Genomic DNA, 10,273 nt, shown 5'->3' with positions numbered 1-10,273 from the left:
ATTAAAATATTCTAATATGCATAGCAATTTTAACTCATTAGCTTGTTCCTATATATTAATATTGATTGTATACAAAAATTGTTTGCTGGGTTCGAACCGACGATTTCTCTCTTGCTGGTTCGACGTGGAGACACCTAGGCCCCGAGGGTGAACAATATCAATTGGCATTAATACACAAAACTTGAAAATTTCTGCTGGATTTGAACCGGCGATCTGTCTCTTGCTGGTTCTACGTGCAACACATATATACACAAATTAAAACATTGCTGTTGGATTCGAGCCGGCGATCTCTCGCTAGCTAGCTCGATGCAAAAAATGGGTCAGCAGCTTCTCATAGCTCAACATCCCGAACGAGTTAAATTATTCTCGAGCACTTGCCCAGGTGTTGTATATAGATAACGCCCATATAATTCCCATAGATATAGCCTTCACTTTTGGTATATGGACACGTTTGAAGATCAATTTAAAAAAAGGAAATAATACAAATTGATCAGACTTAACACAGAAGATAGGTCGGAGGAGCTGTTAGGTTCGTAGGATCGATAAACTTTGGAAGAAGTTGGGCCTGTTGTTAGGTTAAATAAAGGAATTTTGAATAATGCTGAGTGGATACCGTGGTACTACACAAAAACTGCTTGCATAGTAATAAAAGTCTCTTTTTGAATAAGTTGATATTCCATCAATTCGAATTACAAATTGCAATCAATACAAAACTTTGAAATAAAATTCCATGATATGTCCGACATGAATTGTCATGGGTTTTTGGAAAGTGTGAAAACTCATTTATTGCGCCGAATTTGATTTAGAAAATACAAATTTCTAGTTTTTTTTATATTCCGAAAAATGTTTAAACCAAATTTTCTATTTATATTGGCGATTATTTTTCTGATTGGCGTAAGTTGCACTGTGAGATCCCGCTTTGAACTTCGTCCTGATCCTGATCCTGATCCTGATCCCGCACATTTCAGCTAGATAATGCGCGCTCATCGCCACTAAATAAAAGTACGCCTGCCAACCCGGAAGATAAGACTTCGGGAGCAGCTGACCTGGACGACGAGTCCGTATACGATGATGAAGAAGAAACCAAAGCAGCAGCCGATGATAATGATAGCAACAACACAACAGCAACGGCTGTTGATAAGAAAGAGACCACGGCTGCGACGACTATTCGAAGTGAAAGGACGACGGCAACAGTTGACGAGACTGTGTCCAAAGCTGACATTGCAGATCCGAGCTCTTCGACTGTCATGCATTTATTTCCGCACAAAGCTACGGCATCAACGAATACGAAGCTCAGCGAGGCGGACGAAGATTATCAATACAAGGATCTTCCAGAGAAATCGAAGCCAAAAACTGTGATCAAGATTCCTATTTTAAGCGATGAAGGCGAGGAAGCAGCCCCACCAGCTGGAGACGCTGCAGAAGCCGGAGCAGAAGGCGCCGCAGCAGCTGGAGCGGAGGGTGCAGCTGGAGCCGCTGCAGGGAATGGGACAGCTGGAGCAGCTGGCGACGGCGGCGGTGGCGGCGGTGGCGGCGGTGGCGGTGGCGGCGCCGCCGCCGGCAAGGACGGGACTCCCAGCGGACCGCCCAAGTTTTTCAGGGATCATATGGGCAACTGGGTGTATAATCTATGGGGCGCTACCCTTGGCAAAGTCGGGCAAGATTCCCGCTATCCCGAAATGCGCACCATAGAGCGCTTCAAGATTGACTCGAATGCGGCCAGAAAATACTATCCAGAGTGCGTATAACTACAAAGTATTCCAAGTAGGTTCGTTTAGGTTTGGCGTATTTAAATAGTTCTTGATTTTTACATCTTTAGTATCTTCGGTCTGCATAGTCCGATCTTTGTGTAATTTTCAGGGCTTACAGATATCCGAGGAAAGTGCGTGTATACCAAAGCGCAAGGCTCTAGAGTTACAAATAAGATTATATTCAATTTCTAGGAATGGGTGAGGTATCCAAAAAAAAAAGTGAAATATTTTTCTAGTATATTGATTGAATTTTTATAAATTTCTCGGGGAATAGGGCGGGTTTCTAAAAATTGAAATATTTTTCAGCTATACGAAAGCCTACACGCCAGGCTCTTATAATATTCGATTTACTCGAGTATATCGATATTTATCGATATGAAAATGTATCGATAACTAGATAATTATTCTCGCGACAACAGTAAGCAATCGATAACTTTTCTTTACTCGCAACAGTGGAGAACTATCGACCGTTTGCATGGACAGTTCCACAATCTATAATGTGCCCCGTGTTAAAAATTGGATTGTACGAAACGTCTATAGCAAAGAGATTACAAGCCGGCCCATCTGGAACGAGCTGCGGCGTCACATCTTCACGAAGGGCAACTCCGATGAGTGCCACGACAGCCAGAAATATGGCAAGTGGAGGGACTATCAGGAGTGCGCAATCAGGCGCAACATGCGGCTGGAGCACATAATACCCATGTATCCCATGCACCAAATACGAAGCTAGATCATCTGTTGATGGCCTGAGCAAACCCATTCACAGTTGTCTTTACTATTCTTCATCTTTTTTTTTTTTTCATCGCAATGTTTTTGTTTTTATATTTTGGAATTTTTGTAATAATAAAATTTGGTTAAAATTATATATATACCGAAAACTTTGCTTGTTTGAATTGACTTGTATGCTCGAAGGGTGAGCTAAGGCAAAATAGAGGTCACTGGTTCAAGTCCTAGGCAAAAGACCTATGTCCCAAGCAGATCAATGGATATAGATATAGATTGACTCGTTGGGTTGCAGCAGCTGACAATGCACGACGAGCAGATACCCCGCATAAGGTTATTCAAAATAGAGGACACTGGTTCTAATCCTAGGCATATGGAAGGATGTTCCAGACTACAGATAGATGGATATCATGACTGCATATAAATGAATATACATTAGCTTAAAAAGGTTGCGAAAATGCACGACTAACATTTACCATGTATCCCACTACTTCTGATCTAAAAAACTCTAGCTCATGTAATCCTCGTAACACAACTAAAGGTAACAATCGATAGTTATCGATTTTGACGAATCTGGGCAAATGGATGAGTCACAACATTGCAAAATTGTGCTTCCTTATCCCTGTAATCTCTAAACTCCTTTTTCTAAGGGATACAGGGTAGAATTGCAGAGAAAATGTTAATTACTTTAAACGTTTTCTGCATACGTTCTCTTCTTCTTGAAAACAACAAATTGGACCAACTTACATTTGAAATTTGATTGAAAAATCTCTGAACTATAATCGGAAATCGTTTTGTTTCAGTTTATATTGAAGCGAATAACTGGCGTTAGGTTTAGTTCAATAAATACAAATTTCTTGTCACATTTATTTTTGAAATGTTGAGATTAAATTTTGGTTTGCTTATCTTGGCGATTGCCTGCCAAAATATCGTAAGTGTCGCCTAAAAAGACTTCTCCTCCATCAGCTGCATAACGAATCTCTATTGCAGGAATTACAAGCGGCAAAGTTGAGCGCAACAAGTCAGAGGCCGGATAATCTGTTACCCGCGGCCAAAAATCAGAGCTGGGGCATGCAGCTATTTGCACCGAAGGCGTTTTTACCAACGGGGCTTACTACAAAGTTTGTGCAGCTTTTCGCACAGGACGTTGGCCAAGCGGCAAATAAGACGGAAGAGGTCGGCGATCCGGCACAGAAGTTGGGAGGGGCTGACGCCGGAAAAGGCAGCGGTGCGCCAGAGGAAGCTGCAGCAGTTGGCAATGCAACAGAGAAGGCGGCAGGTGGCGATGAGGCAGGGGAAACGGAAGGCGCCGATGCGGCTGTAAAGGCGGCCGGCAGATCGGGGGGAGGCGCCGGTGCGGCAGATAAACCGGAAGTCGTCCGTGCCCGAAGCGGTGTTGTTGGCTACGCAACAAACAAGGACTCGGGCGAGGCGACCGTCTCATTGCCGCGGTTCATACAGGACGAAAAGGGCAACTGGGTGTACCACTATTGGGGCGCTACCTATGGCAAAATCTGGCGCGATACGCGCTTCGGCATCAACAGAGCTCGCACAGTGCAGCGTCTGCGGATTGACTCGTTGGCGATTCGCAGTTATTATCCCACGTGAGTATGAGCCCATTTATCCGCAGATTGCGAACGCTATCTTTGGCAAGCCGAAGTTAAGATACCCTTTTATTTTAATGTATATATTGAAATATTTTTTTCACAAAAGGGGCGCGCTCGATCAGGTGTGTTTGGGTAAGACAACGGTATATAATAAGCCCCGGGTGTTAGATTATCTGACCCCGAGAAAGTATTGGTTTTATATAAAAAATAGGCCACTCTGGGAAAGCCTCAGAAGGCAGATTGCCATTCAAGGCTCTTCCGAGGAGTGCCACAACCCAGACAACTATCCAAAGTTCAGAGACTTTCAAGAGTGCCAAATGAGGCGTAACATGCGAATGGAATATTTGATACCGAAGTATCCATTACACCAAAAAATCTGACTGCCGATGATTGCCAAAGTGTGCTGCGATGAGCGTCCTGCGACGAAACGGATGCCCGGTGTAGCCAAATCCTTGCTGCTGGGCGACAAGAAGTCAGTTGAACAGTTCCAGGCCCACCCCCCACACAGCCTGGCCACAGTCCGAAGGAAACTAATATTATCCGAAACAAACATAACGACTACCTCCAATTGCCCTCCGTCCAGACCAGAGCCAGGCCCTCACAGCTTTCGATTCGTGTCCTGGCTGCGATTGTGCGCATTATATAACACATATATTTACGTACACATTGCAGAGGAGGAGGCTCGGAGAGGAGAAGGGAGTGAGTGTGGGTGGGGATTGCCAGAAATATGTATAATTTATGTTGTTTTAAATCAAAGAACGTTATGTCCAGACAAACAAGCAATGCCCTGGGAAGAGGCAGAGAATGTCTGAAACGGGTATAACTGAGTGTAAGACGCTCGACTAGCAGACACCCTGTGCATACGTACTCAGATGTTTACAAATAATTGTTTGTATTAAGAATAATAAAACGTATAAAAACTTTGAAGACCTAAACCTAACCAGATCTTTACTTACAACCCTTTCTCTTTCTACATATCCATATACTTATATATATCGACTTTTGGATTTGGTTCTTTTTAGCATAACTCGAGGATTATAAGAGCTAGTTATGGCAAACTTTGTATGTAGCTTATAGTTGGGTGTACATTTATTAGGATTTGTTAACAGCCTTTCCCGATCCCCCAAAATTTGCTAAGAATCTCAACCTAAAAGGTAGAACCTTACGCCTTGGTATATAAACTCTGGGGTATGGCATATTTAAGCGGTCAAATTTTTAAAAAGATCGGACTCTAAGCACCGAAGTTAATTGGGAGCGTATTTCCCAGTGTCTAGGCTTAACTGAAGAAGCATAAAGTGCTGTGGAACGTTGGGTGCAGGGTATTCCCGTTCTTTTATTATTGTTACATACGTTTGAAGCGGTATATGCCACTCTGTTCTCAACTATTTTGGCACTACAGGGTATACAAACATTTCCCAAGACACATGTATGTGCGCAGATATAACGGAAGAGAGTCTGTATGTGTTTGAGTTTGTGGTTTCCCTAGATTACAAGCACAATTGAATGTGTGTGTGTGTGTGTGTGAGTGTTGTGTGTGTGTGTATGTGGCAACGCCCACCACATGCCACGCACATCAGCCAACCATCGACCGCCCCTAACGAGCATCGAGCATGTGTGTAGAAGTCCTTGCAGCTCCTTAGAGCTGGGCATGCTTCAGCTTCTGCTTCTGGTTATGCCTGAGCTGGCCGCTCGGTTCGAGTCGAATGCGAAACGATTTAATTTGTTTCGGAGGTAATGTGGCATATGCTCGCCCTCGGCCTGGGAGTTGCCACACAGATTGAGTGTTAAACATGAACAGAGAGACTCGAAAAGTCACAAATGGAAAAAAATAGAAAACCCTTCAGAATTTATAACACAGCCCGATTTGCATATTTATGAATAATGTGTGGATATAAGCCGAATCTAGCCCGGGGCCCAACTTGACTTTTGTGGCGTGTCTTTTTTCCACGAGGAAAACCAGCGAAAAGCCAATGACAGGTGCGCGCACACAAAAGCCCACTTTGGCTTTTCCATTTCTATAACCTTTGCATGACCACACGGACCTGGCTTGCTTATGTGTGTGTGAAATGGATACTCCTTTGCACACACACACACACACACACCGAGGCACGTGCGCATAGTCCAGACATTGGTCACGAAAAGCGGAAATGCTGATAAGAAATTTCAATGTTTTGTTTCTCTTATAAACATTTTCTTTTTTTTATTTCGTTGTCGTGTTTAATGTCTTTTTGTCGTGCTTAGTGTCTTTAGTGCTGTGCGTGTGTGTGTGTGTGTGTGTCCATATAATCTTTATATACATACATACACATAAAATACTAAGTTGCTGACCAGCAGCTCCTTAAGCATGAGACACGTCCTTCCAGTAGAGCTCTGCGAAATACACTCATAATGGGTTATACGTAGGAGAGGGTAGCTAAAGAGAGAGAGAGAGAGAGAGAGAGAGAGAGAGAGAGGGGGGCGGGGGGGGGGGGGGGGGCGTTGTTATGAGCATTGCATGTGATAGCTGCCAAAGGAGTTCAGGCTACAAGCCATAAGCCCAACCAAAATCCTTAATCTATATGGAATCTTAGGGAATTATGTGTACAGGAAAAAGTAGTTCATCGATCCAAATTCTGCTCTTGATATATATAAGCATATGATTTTGAAGATATAGTAAATGACAGGATTTTCATAAAATATTGCAAAAATAATGAAGCTTTAAATAGAATATACAGATAATAACTCGGGCTTGTTCGTGCCTCGAGCTTCTTCAAATTTTATCTCATTAAGAACAAAAGAGCTATAAAATATATTAAATAAATACAAATGAAAATCTTTGAAAACGAGTCATCAGTCGTTAAAAATCTTAAAAGATCAAAAGTATTGATCGCACAGCAAAGAAAATAAACAAAGGCATGTACTGCATCAGATCCCTCAACAACTGGCATTCCATTCATATTGAAATGTCTTGAGTTGAAACCAATTTGTGTCAAACTCTTGAATCATGAATCCAAGACTTACGATCTATTTTATGGCGCTGCGTCCAAAACAAATCTTAATGGGCAGCCATAAAGTGCACATAAAACGGCGACGCGATTCATAATTCGAATAGTTAGTCAATTTGCCGGCGCGAGTTTGAACCAGCGAGCGCAGTGTTAAGGGCTCAAACGAGTGCAGTTCCTGTGCGGCCAGCTGAGCGGTAATCTTCAGACAGCGCAGCAGCCACTTATCAAATTTCACACTCGATTTCCAGTGGAAGGCGTCGCGAAGTTTTCCATTTTCTCGAATTGGATGCACCGCAATCGCCGCCACGCATCGAATCTGTGCGACAGTCGCCCAGCTTGGGAATACCATATATGTATGTATATTAATTTATGTGCCCATAACAATTAGAAAGAAGTCAAGTGGTAGCTGCGGTTTCTCTGAGGGGGAATATTGGGAAAATATTGGAGACATTTAAAAAAACAAAATCGTGACTACACTCAGCAAAATAAACTAGCAGGAATCGCCAATTTTGTAAAATAAGTAAAAAATGTGCAAAACAAATAAAGATATTTTCTTATATTAAGAAAAATGTTCAATTTAAAAAACAAAATTGTGACTACACTCAGAAAAATAAACAAGCTAAAATCGCAAAATTCAAATGGGGACCAAGGCGAAAAAAAAGTATTGAAACAATTCATAATTTATTACATAAAATAAGTAAAAATTTTCTTTAAAAATATAATTAAAATTTTAAAATCTTTCTTTTTAATGGTCTTTTTTTTGAGTGTATATAGACAGTGGGGACACTTGAGGGCGAACCTCCTCAAGCGAGCACGAGGCTCGAACCCTCAGCCGAGCCGCTGTTACGCTGATGATTATCTCATATAGAAATTCACAGGCCTCTCGAGAGAGTTTTAAGGCAAGCACGTGACTTGTGTACACACACACACACACTCGCTCAGAGTCTAAAGAGACGCCGTAATTCAATTTGCTGTTGTGTACCGCGGGCATGTTTAATTTCATTTGCAGCGTATTTAAGCTAAAACCAAACTCAACCTTACCAAAGCGGCCAACACAATGAACCGGGTTGCTTTCGGGTGGTTCAAATGGTTCGGGTTATTGGGCTGTGGTCACGCAGGCGGGCGTGAGAGAGGGGGGTGAGTGTGCGCGCAAAATGTTCAATTTAAAAATTTATGCAATTATGAGCCGCAAATATTATTATATAAACACAAGCACAAATACGACAAGGAAAAGGGCACGACCTGACCGGGCGGCAAATGAGCAGCGGGCGAGCACAAGGCGACGAGTAACAAGTAGCGAGTAACGCGTAGCGAGTGGCATAAGAGAACGAGCGAGTGTTTCAGGTGGCAACATATTGATGGAGAATATGACATAAGATAGCTTAAACGTTTAGTAAAAAGGAAAATTCAGTTCGAGCAGCAAATGATCAGCGAGTGGCGAGTGGCAAGTAACGAGTAGCAAATGGCGAACTAGTGGTATTACGGAGTAGGGAGTATTGAGTACCGAGCAACGTGTGTCGAGAAACGAGTGTCAAGTAACTAGTGCGGAGCGACGAGTAACGAGTGACAATTAGCGAGCGACGAATAACGAGGCACGAATATCTCGTGACTAGTGCCGAGCAGCAAGTTTTGAGTTAAGAGCAAAAGATATAGATTGCCAATTAATAAATGCCGTTAAAATTATTCTCAAGTAACGATTGCCGAGTTGCAACTGACAAGTACCGAGTAGCTCTGTAACCTGTGACCAGCCTAGAAGATTTCCCTTTAAAACACATTAATAGGTAAAAAGTACTTCCAATGAACATTTGCACTTATGTTTAAGATTACCAGAACGTTAAATATATAAATGCTTAGGAGGTCAGCAGGAGCAACGAAAATACTTGTGTTGATTAGAGAACAGCTAATGCTGCATGATCAGCCGAGAATCGTATCGTTGCCAATATGCAGATAGACAATAATTTGTGTTCATTACATTTTGATATTATTTAAAGTGATTAACAAGACAAAGATGAAAAGCAGCGAGTGATAAGTGGCGAGTGATAAGTGGCGAGTGACGAGTAGCGAGTGAAATGTAGCGAGATGTGGTCTAGTGGCAACGCATAGACAATACTTTGCCTAGATTGTTTGCGTGACTGTTTCAAAGATTCCCAAAACAACAAGGCGAAGCATTACAGCTAGTTATGAGTTCCCATTGGCGAGTAGCGTGATTGAGCGCGTGACCAGCCCAGCAGCGTTTCGGTGGCAACATATTGATAGACAATAATTTGTCTTAATGAAATTTTGGTATTATTTATGAGATTGCCGGAACGTGTAGTAAACGATTTTCCGTTTTTCTTTTCAATTTTTTTTTTCGTCGGGGGATGTGCTCGTGTGTGTCCTAAGGCTTCAGGGCACGGCGAGAACGTCGTCGCTGGTTAAACAAAAACAAGCTGCTGTTGCCACTGTTGCTTCAGGATTGCATTGTTGTAGAAGGAGCCACCTTCCGCTTGCCCGCCAGGCAATTAGTGTTACTTGCCAGCTACCCCCTTTAGATTTGTGGCCTGTCGTTAGGGTTTGGGGTTGGAGAGTTGGACTCAGCCACTTTGGTTGTGTTCAGGTTGCCCGGCAGGTTGTGTCTTTTATGTGCTGTGTGCATAATTTATTGTTTTTCTTATGCCAGAGAAAACTCTGTCTGGAAGCCCCGTGTTTCAATTATCACATTTTCACTACACAATTTTCTCCGGCTACATTTGGAAATGTTCCTGTGTAATTAGATTTGCTTTTTGCTATTTGCTGCTGTTGCCTTTCAAACGCCTTCCCATTGGCAACCACAAAGCATGAGTCCGAGCGAACACTCACAAGCTCTTAATGGGGCTTCCCCGCTGCGTGTGCGTGTTTATATTGAGAGCGTTTGAGCTTCGTCCTTTTGACTGCTGTGTAAAATCTCTATCAAAATCTCAAATCAATTGAACTTAAATTGAATTTTAAATTGGCCACTGCCTGACACATGGCTGCCTCGGGCGTTAGTTGGGCGTGGCTGTGGGTAGTGTCGCTTGCATTTGACATTTGTCCTGGATAATCGCAGGTTGTGGCTAGTGTACACAAAACATACATACTCTCGAGGCATTCTCTATACACACATGATATTGTAATCGAATGCTTTAGAAGAAATATTAAAAGTCTTATATTTCTTATCCCGGCAAAGGCCGGGCAATACCCGCTAGTAATT

At 42.6% G+C, this 10,273-nt stretch overlaps 2 protein-coding genes across 2 annotated transcripts; both read left to right on the top strand.

The window, feature by feature from the left end:
- The first annotated feature begins 793 nt into the window (after positions 1-793).
- LOC115760224 (myristoylated alanine-rich C-kinase substrate-like) lies at positions 794-2,567 on the top strand. Its single transcript, XM_030701477.1, has 3 exons — positions 794-894; positions 969-1,738; positions 2,205-2,567. The coding sequence occupies exons 1-3, from the start codon at positions 844-846 to the stop codon at positions 2,479-2,481; spliced, it is 1,098 nt and encodes a 365-aa protein (XP_030557337.1). The 5' UTR covers positions 794-843; the 3' UTR covers positions 2,482-2,567.
- A 730-nt stretch (positions 2,568-3,297) lies between these two features.
- LOC115760234 lies at positions 3,298-5,004 on the top strand. The gene is made up of 3 exons (XM_030701488.1): positions 3,298-3,405; positions 3,465-4,078; positions 4,188-5,004. Exons 1-3 carry the CDS (start codon positions 3,352-3,354, stop codon positions 4,459-4,461), a joined length of 942 nt encoding a protein of 313 aa, XP_030557348.1. The 5' UTR covers positions 3,298-3,351; the 3' UTR covers positions 4,462-5,004.
- Positions 5,005-10,273: the final 5,269 nt, after the last annotated feature.

The sequence above is a fragment of the Drosophila novamexicana genome, unplaced genomic scaffold (assembly GCF_003285875.2).
Source record: "Drosophila novamexicana strain 15010-1031.04,08,12 unplaced genomic scaffold, DnovRS2.1 tig00000387-arrow-pilon, whole genome shotgun sequence".
Taxonomy (NCBI): Eukaryota; Metazoa; Arthropoda; class Insecta; order Diptera; family Drosophilidae; genus Drosophila; species Drosophila novamexicana.
The sequence above is the reverse complement of the archived record's forward strand: the minus strand, read 5'-3'. Positions and strand labels throughout refer to the sequence as shown.

What these genes read in the sequence shown, in the direction of transcription:
- LOC115760224 (XM_030701477.1), top strand. Translation starts at nt 844, where the DNA reads ATGTTTAAACCAAATTTTCTATTTATATTGGCGATTATTTTTCTGATT. An exon ending in CGATTATTTTTCTGATTGGC is followed by an intron (nt 895 to 968) that starts GTAAGTTGCACT and finishes CGCACATTTCAG; the next exon opens with CTAGATAATGCGCGCTCATC. An exon ending in GCCAGAAAATACTATCCAGA is followed by an intron (nt 1,739 to 2,204) that starts GTGCGTATAACT and finishes TACTCGCAACAG; the next exon opens with TGGAGAACTATCGACCGTTT.
- LOC115760234 (XM_030701488.1), top strand. Translation starts at nt 3,352, where the DNA reads ATGTTGAGATTAAATTTTGGTTTGCTTATCTTGGCGATTGCCTGCCAA. An exon ending in CGATTGCCTGCCAAAATATC is followed by an intron (nt 3,406 to 3,464) that starts GTAAGTGTCGCC and finishes TCTCTATTGCAG; the next exon opens with GAATTACAAGCGGCAAAGTT. An exon ending in ATTCGCAGTTATTATCCCAC is followed by an intron (nt 4,079 to 4,187) that starts GTGAGTATGAGC and finishes TTTTCACAAAAG; the next exon opens with GGGCGCGCTCGATCAGGTGT.